The sequence below is a fragment of the Mobula birostris genome, chromosome 1 (genome assembly GCF_030028105.1).
Source record: "Mobula birostris isolate sMobBir1 chromosome 1, sMobBir1.hap1, whole genome shotgun sequence".
Lineage (NCBI taxonomy): Eukaryota > Metazoa > Chordata > Chondrichthyes > Myliobatiformes > Myliobatidae > Mobula > Mobula birostris.
This window is the reverse complement of record NC_092370.1, coordinates 208199866-208224614: the sequence shown is the minus strand read 5'-3', so window position 1 is coordinate 208224614 and position 24749 is coordinate 208199866. Positions and strand designations below refer to the sequence as shown.

At 41.4% G+C, this 24749-nt stretch overlaps 1 protein-coding gene across 1 annotated transcript in view; it reads right to left on the bottom strand.

The window, feature by feature from the left end:
• Window positions 1–24749, bottom strand: part of cdc42bpb (CDC42 binding protein kinase beta (DMPK-like)) — a 198302-nt gene that overhangs the window by 78777 nt on the left and 94776 nt on the right. Inside the window, exon 3 of the mRNA XM_072270164.1 lies at window positions 637–720. Coding sequence (XP_072126265.1) covers window positions 637–720 — 84 coding nt within the window. The remainder of the gene's footprint in view (window positions 1–636; window positions 721–24749) is intronic.

Here is a 24749-nt window from a genome sequence, read left to right as displayed (position 1 = left end):
TCAGAATTTTCAGTTGTGTCCCCACTTACCACCACCCCCCCCTTTCCCCAGCTGTTCTATCTGTTTTAGTTTCCCTTGTCTGCTTCCACCTCTTGCCCACTTGCCTTCAATGAAATGAACATAATACTCAAGAGTGTGGTCTAACTAGAGTTTTGTAGAGCTGCAAAATAGGTCGCGGCTCTTGAACTCAATCCCCTGACTAATATAGGCTAGCACACTATACATCTTCTGCACCACCATATCAACTTGTGGGGCAACTTTGAGGGATCTGTGTACGTGGACTCCAAGATCACTCTGTTCCTCCACACTGGTAAGAATCCTGCCATTAACCTGGCACTCCATCTTCAAGTTCAACCTTCTAAGGTGCATCACTTCACACTTTACCAGATTGAACTTCATCAGTCATTTCTCCACACAGCTCTACACCCTGTCTATATCCCACTGGAGCAAATGATAACCTTCTCCACTAACCACAACACCACCATTCTTCATGGAATCTGTAAACTTACTAGCCCACCCTTCCACTTCCTCATCCAAGTCATTTATATAAATCACAGAGTAAGGTTCCTGGAACCCCAGTCACTGAGTCATCTTCAAATGTAATATGTAATGAAATGTATATTATGCCATTCTTACCTCAGCACGTTTCAGCATTTCCCATTTATTGAGGATTTTCATAGCATAAACACGTTCAGTGTTCTTCATTTTTACCACTGCAACCTATAATGTTAAAAAGGCCATCATTTTAAAACTGTTTACAAATCAATCTTAATAAAAGTCCAATTGCATCTTTACTTTTTCATTATCTTATTCTGAAAAAAAATACTAGAAGACTCCTGCACATTGCTCCAAAAACATTAAAACATTTCCAATTAATTTACAGAGCAGTACAGTACTTGTCCTACTTGGCCCTTTCACAAAATGCAGTTGTCCCCATCCCCTGGTTCTTTCTCTATTTCCAGATCATTCTTCCCTATTTCAAGTACTTACCCAATTCTTTTTCAAAAGCTACTAATAAACCCAAATCCAAAGTAATTGGGTAGCTATTCCAAATCTTAAACATTCAGTAGCATCAAAGCTTCCACTGTCACTGATTTATTTGTTAATCATCTCATATCTAACCCTTTGCTTATAAATGTTTTAGCTAGTGAGAAAGAAAACTATGCTTTCTGCCTCTTCATAATATAGACTATAATTATTCACATTAAATCCCAACTCATTATTTTATGTCCAACCTGAGAGCCTCAGCCAAAGCTTGGAGTTTACAGCTTTGCCAAGAGTTTGTGCTTAATTAATTGCCTTTATATTATGCAGCACAAGTCTGTGTAGAGCATACATTTGTTCAGGATGCTGCATTGACATTTTGTCAGTATCAGGTGGGATTTATTTTTCAGTTTTTAATCAGCTACGTACTGCTATCCAAAATTATTTAGTAAAACAGAAATTCGAAGTTCATATCCAAGGCTTACGCTTCGTCATATGTGATGAATCCCAGGCCCAAAACTCACAGGAATTGCAGGCTATAGAACTTCCCATGTTGTCAAACAGTTTTATTATTGTACAGGGGCTGGAACACTATCCCAGTACTTCCAAATTTCATGATCAGTTCATTATGAAAGCCAGACCTAAGACTTGCTCAACGACAACCAAAATTCCACCCTCACATTGTTTAATATTATGCAATTACAAATCAATTTGCATTATATTATCAGTTTTAGACAGTACTGTATAAACGATTACATAAATACAGGCTCACAGAATGAACGGACAAAGCTGTAAATATTTAATCTCTCGCCAGTTAAAAGTATTAAATTAAACACAAAATATTCTGCAGATGCTGGGGTCAAAGCAACACTCACAACACGCTGGAGGAACTCAGCAGGTCGGGCAACATTCGTCCCACCCTCCCCCCACCTTCTTTATAGGGCCTCTGCCCCTTCCCTCTTCAGTCCTGACAAAGGGTTCCAGCCCGAAACGTTGACTGATCCTTTCCACAGCTGCTGTCCGACCTGCTGAGTTCATTCAGCGTGTTGAAAAGTATTAACTTATTCGGTGCTTGTACACCAGTAATCCTGATAGTATCCCTATTAAGTACTCCAATAAATGTATTATTAAATGTGGTCAGTGACTTACTATAAGCAATATCACAGGTTATCTACTGATAATCTACTAAAATTGGCCGGCTGGTGGCGTAGTGGCATCAGCGCCAGACTTTGGAGTGAAGGCTCCCGAGTTTGAACCCAGCCGGCTCCCCAGGCACACTTTCCATCCATGCTGGGTTGAGCGTTGAGCTAGCAACTCGACTGCGTAAAAAAGAAATTGCCTGCTACCGAAACATAAACAGCAAAAAGTTGATGGCCTATGCTCTCCCGTGAGTTTAAAAGGCAATTTCCTTTTTTCCTTAATCTGCTAAAATTGCTACGTGGTTCGCAATATTTCATCTTTACTAATTGTAAAAGGTGCTTTAATACAGTCACCTGGTTATGCTCATAAATACAAGAAATCCTACAGGTGCTGGAAATCCAGAACAACATACACAAAATGCTGGAAGAATTCAGGTCAAGCAATATTGATGGAAATGAATAAACAGTTAACCTTTCAGGCCAAGAACCTTCTTCAAGACTGGCAAAGGAAGGGAGAAGGCACCAGAAATTGCGTTCCCCTTTTTCCACCATTAATGCTGCCATCAACTGCATCTTCTCTATTTCCCATACATCTGTTCTCACCCCATCTTCCCACTGTGTTAACAGGGACAGAGTTCCTCTTGTCCTCACCTACCACCCCATGAGCCTTCGCATCCAACAATCATTCTCTACAACTTCTGGCATTTTCAACAGGCTCCTACCACCAAAGACATCTTTACTCCCAACCGCCCCCAACTCTCCACAAGGATCACTCCCCTCTGTGATTTTCTTGCCATTCGTCCCTCCGCACTGATCTCTCTCCTGGCACATTTCCCTGCAAGTGACAGAAATGCTACATCTGCTCATTCACCTCCTCCCTTACCTCCATTCAGGGCCTCAATCAGTCCCTCCAGGACTGACAACAATACATAATCTGCTAGATTATGTATTGCATTGAACTGCTGCTGCTAAATTAACAAATTTCACGTCACATGCTGATGATAATAAACCTGATTCTGATTGCTTCTTCTCCAGCCCCTCCCCTTTCCCACCCACCTGGTTTCACCCATCACTTTGTAGCTTATCCTCCTTTTCCTGCCCCCCCCCCGACATTTTGGGCCGAGTTTATTCTTCAGGACTGGAGAAAAAAAAGTTAAGAAGTCAGAGCAAGAAGGTGGGGGGAGGGGAGGAGAAAATACAAGGTAGTAGGTGATAGGTAAAACCAGAAGAGTGGGTGGATGAAGTAAAGAGATAGGAAGTTGATTGATGAAAGAGATAAAGGGCTGGAGAAGGGGGAAATTGATAGAAAAGGATAGAAGTCCATGGAAGAAAGCAAAGGGGGGGGGGGACACATCAGAGGAAGGTGATGAGCAGCTGAGAGTGGGAAATGTGAATGGGGAATGGTTTGGGGGGGGGGGGGAGGGGGGTCATTAACCGAAGTTCGAGAAATCGATGTTCATGCTATCAGGTTGGAGGTTACCTAGATGGAATACAAAGTATTGTTCCTCCAACCTGAGCGTGGCCACATCGCGGCAGTAGAAGAGGCAATGGACTGACATGTTGGAATGGGAATGGGAAGTAGAATTAAAATAGGTGGCCACTGGGAGCTCCTGCTTTTTCTAGTGGACGAAGCATAAGTGCTCATTGCTAAATCTGGAAAGCTCCATACAATTGCAGAGGAACTGATTCTGCCAACAGTAAGGGAAGTTCTGAGTTTGGTTTTGCATACCGCAAGTCACCAGACCAAATAATTAAATTGATTCAGCTCAGGGATAACTCTGTTCAAAGATGAATCGAGGAAATGTCTGAGAATGTAGACGACACATTGTGCAACATACTTAGGACAACAGAATTTGCTCTGCAGTTGGATCAGTCAACTTTGCTAGGCAATGAATCTTGGTTATGCCCACTTCATAATAGATGAAAGCATGGTTCAAGAGTTGTTATTTGCAAGTGGGGGGGAAGTGAGATACAGATACAAAGGGAGTCAATATTTTGGGTTGTTGAGCAATTTTTCAAAGGGACTCTTGTGCAACAGTTGAGACACTATCAATGATAGGACGCCACTGTGGATTTGTTATTTTCTTGTAAAAACCTGTACCAAGCATATTTACCATTCACTGTGTAATTCACTGACAACATTTTCTTCACAAAAAAGCGAGGTGATCAACTGCTCAAATCATTAAGTACTGTTGTCACAGTGGTAAATAAAATCATGTCTCATGCTTTCAATTCTCAACTATTTCAAGAGGTTTTTATTGAGAACAATGAACAGTCTGAATGCTTGCTATTGCACAGAAAAGTCAGATGACTCTCAAAACAAAACTGCCTGAGACACTTTCCTGCACTTTTTGAAACTGTGAGAAAATTCTTTGAAGACTCCAATGCTTCATTCAGTAATCAACTCAAGAATATTAAGCATGACATTGCTTACTTGTCAGAATTATTCACAAACTTTAATGAAATTAATCTTCTATTACAAGGAAATTACGTGAATCTTATCAAAGTCACATCAGTCATCTCTACACTTCTGTCCAAGTTGACTCTACTTAACAGCGACATTGGCTGTCGCGACCATTTCCGATTTACGAGCATCTCTGAGTTGGAAGAGAAAGAATGAGTACCAGATGATCATCAAGTATACTGTGCCCACCAGAATGAGCTGCATAAAGACATGTCAGAGAGATTTCAGTACCTCCTCCTAATCCAAGTTCCAGATTGGATAATAAATCCATTCCTGAACATTTGTAATGAGGAATTAACAGGAAGGATGGAGGAAGAACAGATCTTGTTACAAAATGACTGAGCTGAAACTGAGGTTCAAAAAAAAAAATCATATCATGATACTTAGCTACAGAAAGAAATTTCTGAATGTTATCCTACACTGTGGAAAAAGATAAAGATGTTCTTCATTGTCTATCCAACATTACATTTAGTGGAGTGTGGTTTCCAACTTCTTTCAAAGGAACGAAACAGGCTGCAAGTAACTGAGCATGGGGATTTAAGTGACATTCAGCCTGATGTTGAGAAGCTGATATCACTGCACCAAACCCAACCATCTCATTGAAAGGCGAAAAAGCAAGTAATGAATAGTCAGAATACTGATGCATATTCTAAAAATTGCTGAAGAAAATTGTTTTTACTTCAAATAAATGAAGAAATAATTTTATTTATAGCCTTTAAATAGATTTGAATAATTTTTGCAATTTTTTGTCACTGCTTTGGATTTACAGTTCCTATTTTCTTTCACTGTAAATCAAAATTCTTTATAGTTTTTACTTAATGGCCAGAAAGGGAGAGGGGGTGCTGGGGATGTGGTCTGGGACCCAAGGAAGCAGTAACCCAAAAAAAGTTTGGAAACGCAAACAACAGAAATTCTGCAGATGCTGGAAATTCAAGCAATACACATCAAAGTTGCTGGTGAACGCAGCAGCCCAGGCACCATCTCTAGGAAGAGGTGCAGTCGACGTTTCAGGGCGAGACCCTTCGTCAGGACTAACTGAAGGAAGAGTGAGTAAGAGATTTGAAAGTTGGAGGGGGAGGGGGAAGATCCAAAATGATAGGAGAAGACAGGAGGGGGAGGGATGGAGCCAAGAGCTGGACAGGTGATTGGCAAAAGGGATACGAGAGGATCATGGGACAGGAGGTCCAGGAAGAAAGACAAGGGGGGGGGGGAACCCAGAGGACGGGCAAGGGGTATATTCAGAGGGACAGAGGGAGATAAAGGAGAGTGAGTGAAAGAATGTGTATAAAAATAAGTAACAGATGGGTTACGAGGGGGAGGTGGGGCATTAGCGGAAGTTAGAGAAGTCGATGTTCATGCCATCAGGTTGGAGGCTACCCAGATGGGAATGGAATGGGATGTCCCATTCTGACATATCTATCCACGGCCTCCTCTACTGTAAAGATGAAGCCACACTCAGGTTGGAGGAACAACACCTTATATTCCGTCTGGGTAGCCTCCAACCTGATGGCATGAACATCGACTTCTCTAACTTCCGCTAATGCCCCACCTCCCTCTCGTACCCCATCTGTTACTTATTTTTACACACACATTCTTTCTCTCACTCTCCTTTTTCTCCCTCTGTCCCTCTGAATATACCTCTTGCCCATCCTCTGGGTCCCCCTTGTCTTTCTTCCCGGACCTCCTGTCCCATGATCCTCTCGTATCCCCTTTTGCCAATCACCTGTCCAGCTCTTGGCTCCATCCCTCCCCCTCCTGTCTTCTCCTATCATTTTGGATCTCCCCCCCCTCCAACTTTCAAATCCCTTACTCACTCTTCTTTCAGTTAGTCCTGACGAAGGGTCTCGGCCTGAAACGTCGACTGCACCTCTTCCTAGAGATGCTGCCCGGCCTGCTGCGTTCACCAGCAACTTTGATGTGTGTTGCAAAAGTTTGGAAACCACCATTCTACACTATCCACAACACTACCAACCTTCATGTCATCTGCAAACTTACTAACCCACCCTTCCACTTCTTCATATAGAAAAATCACAAAGAGCTAAGGTCCTAGAACAGATCCCTCTATAACACCACTAGTCACCAACCTCTAGACAGAGTTCCATCCTCTGCCTTCTGTGGGCGAGCCCATTCTAAATCAATGCAGCCAAGTTTCTCTGGATCCCATACCTTTTCAAATGTTCAAATATCCTGTCTTTAAGAATCCTCTTTAATAGTTTGCCCACCACTGATGTAAGACCCACTGGTCTATAATTCCAAGGGTTATCCTTATTACCTTTCTTGAGCAAAGGAATAACACTTGTTGTCCTCTAATCTTTGGTACTACTCCTGTGGCCAGTGAGGATGCAAAGATCATCACCAAAGGTGCAGCAATCTCTTCCCCCACTCCTCGTAGTAACTTCAGGTATATCTCGTCCAGCCTATCTATCATAATGTTTTTCAAAAGTTCCAATAACTTCGACATGGTCCAGCACATTAGCCTATGATGACATAGATTACAGAGGAGAAAGTGTTTGCTACCTTAAGGCAAATCAGGGTGGATAAATCCCCAGGGCCTGACAAGGTGCTCTCTCTGACCCTATGGAAGGCAAGTGCAGAAATTGCCGGGGCCCTAGCAGAGGTACTTAAATCATCCTTAGTGACAGGGATGTACCAGAGGATTAGAGGATATCCAATATTGCTCCACTGTTTAAAAATGGCTCTAAACATAAACAAGGAAATTATAGGCCAATGAGTCTGACATCAGTTGTGGTTAAGTTATTGGAAGGTATTCTAAGGGGCCAGCTATTCAAGTATTTGGGTAGATATGAATTGATCAGGGACAATCAGTGTTGTGTGTGATAGGTCCTGTCTAGCCAATCTAGTTTTTTGAGCAAGTTATCAGGAAAGTGGATGAAGATAAGGCAGTGCACAGACTTTAAGTGAGGCATTTGACAAGGTGCCGCATCGGAGACTGGTCAAGAAAGTTCAATCGCTCGGCATTCAGGATGAGGTAGTAAATTCGATTAGACATTGACTCTGTGGGAGAAGCCAGAAAGTGGTAGTAAAGGGTTACCCCTCCGACTGGAGGCCTGTGACTAGTGATCTGCCACAGGGATTGGTGCTGGGTCCCTTGTTGTTTGTCATCTATACCAATGATCAGGATGATGATGCGGTTAACTGGATCAGCAAATTTGCGGATGACACCAAGATTGGGGGTGCAGTGGACAGTGAGGAAGGCTTTCATGGCTTGCAGAGGGATCTGCATCAGCTGGAAGAATGGGTTTAAAAATGGCAGACGGAAGTTAATGCAGACAAGTGTGAGGCTTTGAACTTTGGTAGGACCAATCAGGTCCTACACAATGAAAGATGGGGCACTGAGGAGTGTGGTAGAACAAAGGGATCTGGAAATACAGGTCTATAATTACTTGAAAGTGGCTTCACTGGTAGACAGGGTTGTAAAATAAACTTTTGGCACACTGGCCTTCATAAATCAACATATTAAGTACAGAACATGGGATGTTATGTTGAAGTTGTATAAGACACTGGTGAGGCCTAATTTTGAGTATTGTGTGCAGTTTTGGTCACCTACCTGCAGGAAATATATAAACAAGGTTGAAAGGGTAAAGAAAAAACTTACAAGGTCTGGAGGATCTGAGATATAAGGAAAGACTGAATAGGTTAGGACAGTATTTTTCAGAATGTAGAAAATTGAGAGGAGATTTGATAGAGGTATACAAAATTATGAGTGTTATAAATAGGGTAAACGCAAGCAGGCTTTTTCCACTGAGGTTGGGTGCGACTACAACCAGAGGTCATGGGTTATACGTGAAAGGTGAGGTTTAAGGGGAGTATGAGGGAAAACCTCCTCACTCAGAGGGTCATGAGAGTGTAGAATGAGCTGCCAGCACAAGTAGGACATGTGAGCTCGATTTCAAGGTTTAAGAGAAGTTTGGATAGGTACATGGATAGTACAAATATGGAGGGCCAAGGTCCTGGTGCAGGTCAATGGAAGTAGGCAGGTTAAATAGTTTGACATGGACTAGATGGACCAAAGGACCCATTTCTGTGCTGTACTTCTATATGACCTCTCCTTCATCAAGGTTCCTCTTATTGGTAAATACTGAAGCAAGGTAATCATTATGGACCTTACCTCTTCCAACTCCAGACACATTTTCTCTTTTATTCTGATTGGTCCTATCCTCACTCTAGTCATCTTCCTGTTCTACATGTACATGTAAAACACCTTGGGGTTTTTCTTAATCCTGCTCACCAAAGCCTTCTCATGGTCCCTTATAGCTCTCCTAATTCCCTTCATAAATTTGGTCCTGGCCTCCTTACAACTCTCAAGGGTCCTGTCTAACGGTTGCTCCATAAACCTTAGATGTGCTTCCTCCTTCTTGTTGACTAAGTATTCCACTTCTCTTGTCAACCATAGTTCCTTCACCCTGCCATCATTTCCCGGCCTGAATAGGACAAACCCATCTAGAACCCCATGCAAGTGCTCCATAAACAACCTCTACATTTCCTTTGTACATTTCCCCGAGAACATCTGTTCTCAATTTACACTCCCATCTCCTGTCTAATAGCATCTTAATTAGTCTTCCCCAAATTCAGTACTTTCCTATACCATCTGCTCCGATCCTGTCTAAAGCTATGGTAAAGTTCAACGACTTGTGGTCAGACTCTGAAATATCCACCCCGCCCCACCCAAGAACTCTGTCACATGCACAGGTTCACAAAGAATTCATGTATTTTTTTCAAAACTAAAAGCATTCAACCAAAGAACATTTATAACTTTTTTGACTAACTTTTTAACAAACCTGTACCATAATGTCAATGGATGTAAAATATATAGAAAAAATATCAAAATTCGCTCTTAGTTTGTACTACTGACAAAGCAAGAGGGTAGCTGTTGATGTTTTCAAGGATGGTGCTTCCTTTCTGTATTATAGGAGCCTTGCCACTGATGAGGTCCAATTAGTGGAGTCCAAGGCTGTCTGCTTTGAGTCCAGCTAAGTAAGAGTGCTGGGAAGCAATAGGCAGAGTTTCAGAAAAGAGTACTGAGCATTCATGATCTGTTCCAATCGGTCATAAGCTGTTTTATTGCTGGGAAAAAAATCCTACCACCTAACAGTAAACATAGAACGTAGGATAATAAAGCACAATACAGGCCCTTCAGCCCACAGTGTTGTGCTGAGCTTTCAACTTACTTTATGATCAACTAGCGCTTCCCTCCTATATGGTTCTCCATTTTTCTATCGTTCATGTGCCTATCAAAGAGTTTCTTAATTTTTTTCTAATTTTTCTCCCTCTTCCACTACCCCTGGCAGGGCATTCCATGCACACACCACTGTGTTTAAAAAAAAACACTACCTCTGACACCTCCTCTATATTTCCCTCCAGTCACCTTAAAATTGTGCCCCCTCATACCAGCCATTTCTGCCCTGGGAAAAAGTCTCTGGCTATCCACTCAAATATGCCTCTTTGCATCTAGTACACCTCTATCAAATCATTTCTCATCCTCCTTCACTCCAAAGAGAAAAGCTCCAGCTCGCTCAATCAATAGTTTTATTACCTTCCAGATCCATTAGAATAAACTGGACTGAAGCCTAGAAATTTGTTAGTTTTTATCTGGGCACAAGTCAAGTCTTTCACAATGCAAAGGAATGTAGTAAATATTTATAATTAATTTCCTTCTTCAATAAAATCTCTAACCACGTCATCAAGTAACTGGAATAAACTGTACATTGTACCAAATGTATGCAGCAGAGAACACTGCTATTGGCCAACATTTTCTTCTGTTCCTTATATACCACTGTGCGATTTCATGCCTTTATCATTCTGTCAAGCTTTTCAATATTTGTTTTGATTTACACAGTTTATTTTATTCTGCACATTAGTTGTCAATCTTCATTTGTTTTTTGTATTATTCTGTTGTATTTCATAACAAAACATAAAAACGCTGGCCTGCTGCATCAATGGAGCAGAATAAACAGTCAATGCTTTGGTCCAAGACCCTTCATCTTTCATGAACAAAAGAGATTCTGCAGATGTTGAAAATCTTGAGCAACACCCAGAACATGTTACAGGAACTCAGCAAGTCAGGCAGCATCTATGGAGGGGATTAAACAGTCAATGTTTCAGGCTGAGAAAGGCTGGAGATGGATATCTGCGATTCTGAAAGTCCAGAGCCAAGGAATGGAAGTTGGAGGTGTTTGTGAGTGGGTGGGAAGATGGAAAAAGGGCTTGCTTTGCTGTTGTTGTTCTGCTGACATTATGGGCATGCTACGTTGGTGCTGAAATGTGTGGTGACACTTGCGGGCTCTCCAGTACATTCTTCAGTTGCATTGGTTGTTAACACAAACAACACATTTCACTGTATGTTTTGGTGCGCATGTGATAAATAAATGGATCTAAATCTGTCATTTCACTGAACTTTTCCAAGATTGTTAGCAACCCAACAGTCACCTCCACTATATTTCCCCCATTTTCACAACTATTATCATTTTCTCACAATTTTTTTATTCCTTTTCAGCTTCTACCCAATACTCTGTAACGTTGAACCCACCACACAGAAACTACGGCTGGTGATACCCATTTTGTCAGGTTGCTACAGCAAAATTCTGCAGCAAACTAGATCATTTGTGAAAATATAATTGCAAGCAAGTTACAGCTTTGGATTACAGCTCAAAACAGTACATTATTGTAGTATTATAGCATTGCTCTAAAGAATTTATAAAAATCTACAAAACCTCTTAAATATCAAACAATCTAACAAGGACAGATGTCATCAGATTTTAATGTCAAATATCAACATAGCCTCATGTTAATCAGTTACATGAGGTAACTGCCCAGCAAAACGAGTATTGACTTAGGGCGGTTGACAAAGTGTTAGGTGTTCGGATGGTGGGTGGGGGTGTGGAGAGTAGATGCCCAAGTATGTTTGTATTCTATAGTTGATATACATCCATCCGTAAGGTAAGTACAGTCATATGGTTGTGGGCTCATCACTCATTTTAGACACGTTGATACATAATCCATGATCATTATTGAGGGAATACTGTTAAAGATCAAATCATTTAAGTGACTTCAAAACTAAGGTTCAATCTATCTGCTTAAATAGGTGTAAAATATTCAATATTCAGATTGCCCAGGAGAAATGAAAAGCATGGGCTGCTTCTGTTCAGTTTAGGAAGTTTCCATAGCACCACTTTTTTAAAAATGCAAAAGAGTTCTGAGCGGTCTTCCCTTGGCGTTCAACTCATTACATCCTGTGAGACATTGTCGTGCACAAATTAGCTGTCATGTCTGGTTATGATACAACAATGACAAAATTCCAAAAAATTCATTGTTTTAGATCATGAGGTTGTGAAAAATGTTGCAAAAATGCTTGTTTCCTTTTGATTTTCTATTCGCTGCAACTAAAGCAAATTGAAGGAAACTGACATATTTCAAGCAAGCAGAAGAAGGGTCTTTATAAATAAGGGGCATGTATTCTACAATATGTAAAAACATTACCAACTGCACACAGGTCAAAATACAAAGCATTACAAGTTACTTGAAGAACTTAAAACTTCCCTGAAACAAAACAGAAATGCTGGAATAACTCAGCCAGTCAGTGGGAAACCAGTCTTCATTTCTGACAAGCAACACTTCCTCAGAAAGCTTTCACTAGAAAAATTATTTTGTTTTGCCCAGAATGGTACACATATTACCCTGAGTCGTGTTTTACTTCAATTAATATTGTAGAATACATTTTCAGTGAGATCATCATGTAGTTTGAACATATGGAAGAACAGAAAAGAGTATGGTAGATTCTAGAACTTGCATGACATGTACACCACCTTGATTTAATGCTTTGCATTAAAGCTCAAGTATCAACTATTGTGTGCTAAACACAAGATGTTTACATGATAAACACAAAAATATGGATATCTTATACAAAGCTTCTGCTTTGTTATTCAGGAATCTGAGATTAGGAATTACAAAGAGGGTGAATTGCAAAATACTGCAGATAAAATATTCTGCCTCTGAGTAAAACAATACATGACAGTGAGAAGCAAGGGCAAACACTTCGTGGCAATTTCCGCAGAGGAAGCACATGGATCTTAAAAATCGCTTAATCAATCTGACTCAATCAGTAGTCAACCTAGGCAACTCTTTTAAATCTCTTTTGGTGAACAGGAGCAGGAAGGAAAAACCTAAGTACTCTTAGACATTCAATTCCCTCTTTTGTTATAGCAGCTGGACATACATAGGAAACAAGTCTGAAAGTAAAGAACTCTGTGTCCAGAGGAAGCATCCAGGGGTGTTGTCTATGTAGAAATTGTTAACTCATAGAATTACTGGACAAACTTAATTGTTTATTAAGATTATTGTTGTACACATTAATGATCAATTTCTTTCATCAAAGCGAAATATGCATTGCTGATGCAATGATTACTAATCATCATGTAATGTTAATTTGGTTCCTGTACATGATCATGCTTTGTAAGCTATAGAAATCATAGTTAAACTTAGATTAATATGACTACAAATTCATTTTGTATATCATGATTTTTTACTCATTGTCAGGATGTGGGTGTTTCTACTAAAACCAGGATTTACTGTCTATCCCAAAATACCCTCCAGAAGATAGTGATGAGCCATCTTTCTCGACTGTGACAGTCCCTTAATGAAGGTATTCCCATGCAATGTTTAACTCAGTACCAAAAGGCTGTGAAACTGATATAGACACGGCTGCAGAAGCACTGGACAAGGGACTGAATGGCAAATATTAACTGGGGCATGAAGTTTATTTGCAGATGACAACTCTAAGTTGGCTTGGTGTCAACAGGAAAGGTGCTGGGGGAGGGGGGTTGGGTAGATTGATGTTATGGATGTAGTTCAAACTAGAAATGCATTCCCTAGATACATAATCCATGATCATTATTGAGGTAATACTGTTAAAAATCAAATCATTCAAGTGACTTCAAAACTAAGGTTCAATCTATCTGCTTAAATAGGTGTAAAATATTCAATATTCACATTGCCCAAGAGAAATGAAAAGCATGGGCTGCTTCTGTTCAGTTTAGGAAGTTCCCATACCACCACTTTAAAAAAATTGCAAAAGAGTTCTGAATGGTCTTCCCTTGACATTCAACTCATCACATCCTGTGAGACATTGTCGTGCACAAATTAGCTGTCATGTCTGGTTATGATACAACAATGACAAAATTCCAAAAAATTCCAGAAAAAGGTAACAAAGTTGTTTGCTCCATTAAGGATAAACAGAGAGTAAGAGGTGGAGAGTTTCTTAAATGCATCTATTTTAATGCTAGGAGCACTGTAAGAATGGTGGATGAGCTTAGAGCAGGATTGATACCTGGAAATATGATGTTGTAGCTATTAGTGAAACATGGTTGCAAGAGGGGCGTGATTGGCAACTAAATATTCCAGGATTTCGTTGCTTCAGGTGTGATAGAACAGGAGGGGCAAGAGGGGGAGGTGTTGCATTGCTTGTCAGAGAAAATATAACAGCGGTGCTCTGGCAGGATAGATTAGTGGACTCATCTAAGGAGGCTATTTGGGTGGAATTGAGGAATAGGAAAGATGTACTGGCGCTTATAAGAGTGTATTATAGTCCACCTAATGGGGACCGAGAACTGGAGGAGCAAATTTGTGAGGAGATAGCAGATATTTGTAGTAAGCACAAGGTTGGGATTGTGGGAGATTTTAATCTTCCACACAGAGACTGGGAAGTCCATTCTGTAAAAGGGTTGGATGGTTTGGAGTTTGTCAAATGTGTGCAAGATAGTTTTTTGCAGCAATACATAGAGGTACCAACTAGGGAAGGGGCAGTGTTGCATCTCTTGTTAGGGAATGAGATAGGTCAGGTGATGGAGGTATGTGTTGGGGAGCACTTCGGGTCCAGTGATCACAATACCATTAGTTTCAATATAATTATGGAGAAGGATAGGACTGGACCCAGGGTTGAGATATTTGATTGGAGAAAGGTTAACTTTGAGGAGATGCGAAAGGATTTAGAAGGAGCGGATTGGGACAATTTGTTTTATAGGAAGAATGAAATAGAGAAATGGAGGTCATTTAAAGGTGAAATTCTGAGGGTACAGGATCTTTATGTTCCTGTTAGGTTGAAAGGAAAGGTTAAAAGTTTGAGAGAGCCTTGGCTTTCAAGGGATATAGGAAACTTGGTTCGGAAAAAGAGAGGGATCTACAATAAATATAGGCTGCTTGGAGTTAAATGAGGTGCTCAAGGGATATAAAGAATGTAAAAAGAATCTTAAGAAAGAAATTAGAAAAGCTAAAAGAAGATATGAGGCTGCTTTGGCAAGTAAGGTGAAAATAAATCCTAAGGGTTTCTACAGTTATATTAATAACAAGAGGATACTGAGGGATAAAATTGGTCCCTTAGAGAATCAGAGTGGATGGCTATGTGCGGAGCCAAAAGAGATGGGGGGAGATTTTGAACAATTTCTTTTCTTCGGTATTCACTAAGGAGAAGGATATTGAATTGTGTAAGGTAAAGGAAACAAGAAGGGTAGTTATGGAAAGTATGACGATTAAAGAAGAGGAAGTACTGGCACTTTTAAGGAATATAAAAGTGTATAAGTCTCCGGGTCCGGACAAGATATTCCCTAGGACCTTGAGGGAAGTTAGTGTGGTAATAGCAGTGGCTCTAACAGAAATATTTCAAATGTTACTAGAAACGGGGATGGTGCCGGAGATTGGCCTATTGCTCATGTTGTTCCATTGTTTAAAAAGGGTCCTAAGAGTAAACCTAGCAATTATTGGCCTGTGAGTCTGACGTCAGTGGTGGGTAAATTGATGGAAAGTATTCTTAGAGATGGTATATATAACTATCTGGATAGACAGGGTCTGATTAGGAACAGTCAACATGGATTTGTGCGTGGAAGGTCATGTTTGACAAATCTTACTGAATTTTTTTGAAGAAGTTACTAGGAAAGTTGATGAGGGTAAAGCGGTGGATGTTGTCTATATGGACTTCAGTAAGGCCTTTGACAAGGTTCCACACGGAAGGTTAGTTAGGAAGGTTCAATCATTAAGTATTAATATCGAAGTAGTAAAATGGATTCAGCAGTGGCTGGATGGGAGACGCCAGAGAGTTGTGGTGGATAACTGTGTGTCAGATTGGAGGACGGTGTGTAGCGGTGTGCCTCAGGGATCTGTACTGGCTCCAATGTTGTTTGTCATATATATTAATGATCTGGATAATGGAGTGGTAAATTGGATTGGTACGTATGCAGATGATACTAAGAAAGGTGGCATTGTGGATAATGAAGTAGGTTTTCAAAGCTTGCAGAGAGATTTAGGCCAGTTAGAAGAGTGGGCTGAAAGATGGCAGATGGAGTTTAATGCTGAAAAATGTGAGGAGCTACATTTTGGTAGGACTAATCAAAATAGGACATACATGGTAACTGATAGGGCATTGAAGAATGCAGTAGAACAGAGGGATCTAGGTATAATGGTGCATAGTTCCCTGAAGGTGGAATCTCATGTGGATAGGGTGGTGAAGAAAGCTTTTGGTATGCTGGCCTTTATAAATCAGAGCATTGAGTATAGGAGTTGGGATGTAATGTTGAAATTGTACAAGGCATTGGTAAGGCCAAATTTGGAGTATTGTGTACAGTTCTGGTCACCGAATTATAGGAAAGATATCAATAAAATTGAGAGAGTACAGAGGAGATTTACTAAAATGTTGCCTGGGTTTCATCTCCTAAGTTACAGAGGTTGAACAAGTTAGGTCTTTATTCTTTGGAGTGTAGAAGGTTGAGGGGGGACTTGATAAAGGCGTTTAAAATTATGAGGGAGATTGATAGAGTTGACGTGGATAGGCTTTTTCCATTGAGAATGGGGGAGATTCAAACAAGAGGACATGAGTTGAGAGTTAAAGGGCAAAAGTTTAGAGGTAAAATGAGGGGGAATTTCTTTACTCAGAGAGTGGTAGCTGTGTGGAACAAGCTTCCAGCAGGAGTGGTTGAGGCAGATTCGATGTTGTCGTTTAAAGTTAAATTGGATAGATATATGGCAGGAAAGGAATGGAGGGTTATGGGCTGAGTGCAGGTCAGTGGGACTAGGTGAGAGTAAGAGTTCGGCATGGACTAGAAGGGCCGAGATGGCCTGTTTCCATGCTGCAATTGTTCTATGATTATATAGATGTTGGTTTCAAATGTGCCTATTTGGCAGTGGCATTTTTCCCTCCACCCTCCGCACTTGGAGTAAATGTTTTAAGCACCTTTGTCAAGTTTGGCTCCGTAACATTTTTCTAGTGATCACAAGACCCTGTTGGATATTGGTAATGTACAATATTGCAAGTCCAGATCACTGGTTCATAGGTGAGACCCACAGCAGGGGAACTTCGTGGCCTCGGTTGTTGCGTGGGCCAAGCCCTTGTGCTGGCGGGGCGGGGGGCACCTGTCGCAGTCATCTGGGGAAGGAGATGCCACAGGCAATGTGGGACAGAGCAGAGGTACTGCTGGATTCTGTGCTGGGTTGGTGGGGGTGGGGGTGGCTGGCCATTCCCACTGGTGCTGCTCTCCAGTGCTTTCTCAGTCGAAGACAAGCTGGATTGCATTCCATCTATGGCTACACTAGCACATGACAAGGACTGCTGTGGGCTTGTTCTTGCAGCTACCTGGCTCCGGGACAACATCTATGCACCATCAATCTACTGGCCTTGACACACAGGGACTTGGGCTACATTGTTTTGTGACCATGTTTTCTGCTATCATAATTATATGTGCTATATGTGCTGTGTGCTGTGTCTGACTGTTGGTACTGTGTTTTGCATCTTAGCTCTAGGGAAATGCTGCTTCTTACTTTGTATGGTTGAATGACAATTAAAATTGAACTTCCAGTTGTGTTGGTAATGAAGAAAGCAGGCATGACTTTGCCTGGGGCCTTGGTGTCTGTTTCAAGTTAATCTCAATGCCATGTTCAGACAGTGGCATCTACACACAGCATGAAGAGAGAAAGTAGCCCAGGATCAGGGAGTACTTTCCAAGCTTGGCTTGGTACCCTGATCTGATGGTAACATGTCCTGTGTACACTGCACAAAGGACTTCACACAATCTGAGTATGAAATTTAAATCTGTTGGAAATCATTCCAAGTACTTAGACTTAGGTTGGATTTAGAGAGTCCATGAGCAAGTCAGGTTTATATTGGGATTTTATTTTTACACTCAAGTGGACCTTTACAAACATCTGAACAAGCAGACCACATTAAAGAGATTGCCTCCTCAGGCAGTACATACACTCAGGATAGAAATCTTGTTCTGGCATGTATAATTATAAAACAAGTCTAATATCTATGAGCAAATTAAAGATCATAGGCATAAATACATACATCAGTAAACAAATGACAGCACATCTGCATTCTATCATGCCCTCAGAAGATCCCAAGCAATTTTCCAGTCAGCCAATTAATTCTGAAGATTGGCCACTGTTATGTTGGCAAATGCAGCAATCTGTGATATTCAGAAAACCGATAATCAATAAATGGGAGGTGTACAGCTTAGTGCACCTAGGGAACAGTGTGTTTTCTTCAATAAGTGCTGCTATTATTTAGATCTTGATTTAATATCTCATCTGAAAGACAATATTTTCAACAGGGCAGTTCTGTTCTGAATTATTTTAAAATTACTCATCAAAAGCTAAATGCACCAACATAGCTATTCTAATATTCTAAAGAATGTGAAAGATTAAAAAAAGACTAAGGAGTTAAAAAGGAAGTTAGTGAGACCAACAGTAATAGTGAACAAGGTCTGGTGCAGGGATGGATATGATTGCTGACAGCTCCATGCAGTGATAATATTAAATAACATTGACTTAATTTTTACAGGTTTTCCCAAATTAGTACAGTTTAAAAATCAACCCACTAGATTCACTTTTGCTGATGTGATAAATGCAAATGCTGGAAATCTGAAACAAAACCAGAAAATGCTGAAAGCATTCAATAGGTCATGCAGCACTGGAAAGATAAACAAAATATACATTTTGGATGAATGAAATGCAACAATGAGAAACCAATGCTTTAAGCTGCATGAAGAAGTGTGGAAAAGTATTGTCTGTGATAAAGTGAAGACCATGGTTGACTGGCAACTCAATTACTTAGAGTCAGAGGTTACACAGAGAAGCAAGGAACATGTCTAGAAATTTGAAGTAGAATTCTGCAAATACCCAGCACACCAGGCAGCATCTGTTACAGGTTGATGACTGTACATAAGAACTTGCCAGTTTTGATGAAGGGTTGCAGACCCAAAATATAACTGCTTCTCTCTCAACAGATGTTGCCTGACCTGTTGAACATTTCCAGCATTTTTTCATTTTGTTTTACATTTCCAGCATCAACAGTTTTATTATACTTTATAGTCGCAAAACAATTAGTACTAGAACGTACAATCATCACAGCGATATTTGATCCTGCGCTTCACACTCCCTGGATTACAAATATTAAATATTAAAAATATTAAAAATAGTTAAAATTAGTAAGTATTAAAAATTTAAATCATAAATAGAAAAGGGAAAGTAAGGTAGTGCAAAAAAAACAAGAGGCAGGTCCTGATATTTGGAGGGTACGGCCCAGATCTGGGTCAGGATCCGTTCAGTAGTCTTATCACAGTTGGAAAGAAGCTGTTCCCAAATCTGGCCATACAAGTCTTCAAGCTCCTGAGTCCTGAGCCTTCTCCCGAAGGGAAGAGGGATGAAAAGTGTGTGGGCTGGGTGGGTCGTGCCCTTGATTATCCTGGCAGCACTGCTCCGACAGCGTGCGGTGTAAAGTGAGTCCACGGACGGAAGATTGGTTTGTGTGATGTGCTGCGCCCTGTTCACGATCTTCTGCAGCTTCTTCCAGTCTTGGACAGGATAACTTCCATACCAGGTTGTGATGCACCCTAGAAGAATGCTTTCTATGGTGTATCTATAAAAATTAGTGAGGGTTTTAAGGGACAGGCCAAATTTCTTCAGTTTTCTCAGGAAGTAAAGGCGCTGGTGGGCCTTCTTGGCAGTGAACTCTGCTTGGTTGAACCAAGTCAGGTCATTTGTGATATTGGCCCCGAGGAGCTTAAAGCTTTTGACCTGTTCCACTTGCACACCACCGATGTAAATTGGGTCGTGCGGCCCGCTACTCCTTCTGAAGTCAACAACCAATTCCTTCATCTTGCTGACCTTGAGGGATAGGTTATTGTCTTCGCACCATGCCACCAGGTTCTTAATTTCCTCTCTGTACTCAAACTCATCATTACCCGAGATACGGCCTACAATTGTTGTGTCATCAGCAAACTTATATATTGAGTTTGATGGAAACTTGGCTACACAATCATGGGTGTACAGTGAGTACAGCAGGGGGCTGAGTACACAGCCTTGTGGGGCACCGGTGCTCAGAGTGATTGTAGAGGAGAGCTTGTCCCCTATTTTTACAGCCTGGGTCCTGACTGTGAGGAAGTTGAAGATCCAGCTGCAGATCTCAGTGCTAAGGCCCAGGTTCCAGAGCTTAGGAATCAGTTTATTTGGAATGATGGTATTAAAGGCAGAGCTGTAGTCAATGAAAAGGAGCCTTACGTATGCGTCTTTATTCTCCAGGTGTTCTAAGGAGGAATATAGGGCCAGGGAGATGGCATCTGCTGTTGACCTGTTGCTCTGGTAGGCGAATTGCAAAGCGTTGAGGTTGACCGTTAGGCTGTGGTTGATGTGTGCCGTAACCAATCTCTCGAAGCACTTCATAGCAATTGATGTCAGAGCCATAGGTCGATAGTCATTCAGGCATACTACCTTGCTCTTCTTCGGCACTGGGATTACCGTTGCCTTCTTAAAACATGAGGGGATCTTCTACCGAAGCAAGGAGCAGTTGAAGATGTCAGCAAACACTCCAGCTAGCTCGCTTGCACAGGCCCAGAGAACCCATCCTGGGACGCCATCTGGGCCCGTCGCCTTCCTTGGATTTATCTTCAGGAAGGCCCTTCTAACGTCCTCCTCGGTGACAGTGAATCTCGATGCCACCAGGTCCGGTTCATCCGGAGGGAGCGTGACTATCCTCTTTTGTTCGAATCTTGCGTAGAATACATTAAGTTCGTCAGGAAGAGAAGCGCCACAGTTATTGATATTCCTGGTCTTTTCTTTGCATCCAGTGATCTCATTTAGACCTTGCCATAGTCTACTGGCATCCCTTTGGCTAGCCTGGGCTTCCAACTTGGCTCGATATTGCCTCTTGGCACCCTTAATGGCTTTCTGGAGTTCACGCCTGGATTCTGTGTAGCGACTGGTATCCCCGGACCTAAAAGCCGCAGCTCTAGCCTTTAAAAGGGAGTTGGCCTCATAACTCATCCAAGGTTTCCGGTTGGGAATACCCGGATCGTCTCGCGAGACACACAGTCCTCCGTGCATTTCCAAATAAAGTCCATGACAGCTGAGGCATACTCATCAAGGTTAATTTTCAGAATAGACTAGTTATGTGAAGCTGTTGAATTGAGTCCAAACAGTTACAATGTGCCCAGACAGAAGGGGAGTTGTTGTTCCTTAAATAAGGCATCTTTGGAGCAGTGTGGATGGAGAAAGTCAGAAGAGGTCAAAGTGGGAGTCTGAGGGAGAATAAAAATGACAGAAAACTGGTACTTCAGGGTCACCTTAATGGTCTGAATAGAGAAATACTTCAAAGAAGTCCATGGACGAACATGGAGGAGACACATTGTGAACACTGAACAGAACACTAAATTGAATTGCTATGAATTGCTGCTTCATTTGGAATGAGTGTCTGAGTCTCTGGGTAGTGGTAATGATGCATTACTTACAGTTGCAAATTGTCATGAGAAGGGGATTGGTTGGTGGAGATGGAAGACTGAACTATAAAGTCACAGAGGAATCATGCCCTTACTAATACTGATAGAGGAGGGGAGACATAGTAATGTCAGGTAGTGGAAATCTCATTGAAAGGCGTAGAAAGTATTGTTTTTAAAATATTCATTTAATGCAACAATAACAATGTAGAACCAGTTTAATCTGCCTAGTGGTAGACCTGAGGAGAGCTAAGGCACCAGTGACCCCTGTTTCCATCCAGGGGGTCAGTGTGGACATGGTGGAGGATTACAAATACCTGGGGATACGAATTGACAATAAACTGGACTGGTCTAAGAACACTGAGGCTGTCTACAAGAAGGGTCAGAGCCGTCTCTATTTCCTAAGGAGACTGAGGTCCTTTAACATCTGCCGGATGATGCTGAGGATGTTCTATGAGTCTGTGGTGGCCAGTGCTATCATGTTTGCTGTTGTGTGCTGGGGCAGCAGGCTGAGGGTAGCAGACACCAACAGAATCAACAAACTCATTCGTAAGGCCAGTGATGCTGTAGGGATGGAACTGGACTCTCTCACGATGGTGTCTGAAAAGAGGATGCTGTCTAAGTTGCATGCCATCTTGGTCAATGTCTCCCATCCACTACATAATGTGCTGGGTGGGCACAGGAGTACATTCAGCCAGAGACTCATTTTTCCGAGATGCAGCACAGAGTGTCATAGGAAGTCATTCCTGCCTGTGGCCATCAAACTTTACAACTCCTCCCTTGGAGGGTCAGACACCCTGAGCCGATAGGCTGGTTCTGGACTTATTTCATAATTTACTGGCATAATTTACATATTACTATTTAACTATTGATGGTTCTATTACTATTTATTATTTATGGTGCAACTGTAACGAAAACCAATTTCCCCCGTGATCAATAAAGTATGACTATGACTATTTTCAGTCAGTACTGAACATAAAAGACTTTGCAAATTTCATTCCATTTATAGTCATGCAATCATAAAGACACACAGCAAAGAAACAGGTTCTTGATGATAATCAATATCTATTTATACCAGGGGTTCCCAACCATTTTTATGCCACTGGACCCCCACCATTAACCGAGGGGTCTATGGACCCCAAGTTGGGATCCCCTGATTTATACCAACTCCTAACCAATACTTTGTTTAGAACATTTCTAGGTGATTCAACTGTTAATTCACGTTTCTTAAATGTTGCAAGAATATCTGCTTCCATCACCTTCTCAGGCAGTGCATTCCGGTTTGCAACTATCCTCAGGTTAAAAAAAAATCTTCCTCAAATCTCCTCTAAACATCTTAATTTTTGACTTTAATCTACACCCTCTAATCTTAAAACACCTCTGTCCTGCTTGAAAGTTCTTTTTAAACTATCTACCTTATCTATGTCTCTCATAATTTTGTCCATTTCTATTAAGTTTGCCCCAAAACCTGCTCTGCTCCAAGTAAAACCAAGACCTGTCCAATCTTCCCTTCCATCTCAGACAGGACGCTAGTGAATTTCTGCATCCTTTCCAGTGCAACCTTCTTCTATTGCAAGTAATATCTCACTAAAAAGGGTCCTATAAAGGTTTCACATAGTTAGCAGATGCACAGTTACCTAGCCAGATTCAACTTAGCAGCTGATAGACTATCTAACCCATTAAATGAAAACTAAAAAGCAGCAGCAGACAGTACTAGCACTATAGCAGTTTCTACTGAAAGGCCAAGTCCAGTTATTCAGCCTGAAACTTGCATTAACTCTGATACACAACACCTGCCCCCCCCCCTTTTCTGATCATTCCCCTATCTTGGCTTATGTGTTCTCAAATCCGTTGTGAGCCTTTATTCAAGTCATTAAGATATTTACATAATTTAAACTCACTAATATACCATGGTCCAGAACCAAAAAAAACACACTAAAAGTTTACATAAGCAAAAACTATGCAGACAACATTTCTCACAAGTTTGCTTGGATGTAAAAATCACAGAAGGTATTTCAGGAAACCACATTCTGTCACCATTTCCTTTCACCGAAAATACTGTTCTCCTGACAATATCCTGCATGCAGTCATACTATGGTGTGTGTAAAACCACAGCTATTTCAACGCAAATGCTAAGGTCTGTGTAACCACTGGAAAACTTGCAAGAATTAAGCAAATACCAATGCTTAAATTTTGTTGGTGCAAGGAATTAGAAACAGTAAGTTGACAGGAGATATATTTAGACTCTGAACTATATTTATGTAGCTTGTCCAGTAAACTTTTTAGTCAAACCCTAGGAGGTCCCTTAAGGTTGTTATAGCTGGGCATAAGGATCTTAAAACCAGTCACTTCAGGCAGATGGGCCTGTCAGCCATGGTTGGCAGCTCATCTAGGAGAATGGAAACGCTTGCTAATCCCACTTAGAGCAAGGTTTTGGGAGTAAACCCTAAGGCTTTGTGCGGAACCAAAGGAAACGGGGGAGATCTTAAATAGGTTTTTTGCCTCTGTATTTACTAAGGAAGCTGGCATGAAATCTATGGAATTGAGGGAATCAAGTAGTGAGACCATGGCAACTGTACAGATTGAAAAGGAGGAGGTGCTTGCTGTCTTGAGGAAAATTAAAGTGGATAAATCCCTGGGACCTGACAGGGTGTTCCCTCAGACCTTGAAGGAGACTAGTGTTGAAATTGCAGGGGCCCTGGCAGAAATATTTAAAATGTCGCTGTCTACGGGTGAAGTGCCGGAGGATTGGAGAGTGGCTCATGTTGTTCCGTTGTTTAAAAAAGGATCGAAAAGTAATCCGGGAAATTATAGGCCGGTGAGTTTAACGTCAGTAGTAGGTAAGTTATTGGAGGGAGTACTAAGAGACAGGATCTACAAGCATTTGGATAGACAGGGGCTTATTAGGGAGAGTCAACATGGCTTTGTGCGTGGTAGGTCATGTTTGACCAATCTGTTGGAGTTTTTCGAGGAGGTTACCAGGAAAGTGGATGAAGGGAAGGCAGTGGATATTGTCTACATGGACTTCAGTAAGGCCTTTGACAAGGTCCCGCATGGGAGGTTAGTTAGGAAAATTCAGTCGCTAGGTATACATGGAGAGGTGGTAAATTGGATTGGACATTGGCTCGATGGAAGAAGCCAGAGAGCGGTGGTAGAGAATTGCTTCTCTGAGTGGAGGCCTGTGACTAGTGGTGTGCCACAGGGATCAGTGCTGGGTCCATTGTTATTTGTCATCTATATCAATGATCTGGATGATAATGTGGTAAATTGGATCAGCAAGTTTGTTGATGATACAAAGATTGGAGGTGTAGTAGACAGTGAGGAAGGTTTTCAGAGCCTGCAGAGGGACTTGGACCAGCTGGAAAAATGGGCTGAAAAATGGCAGATGGAGTT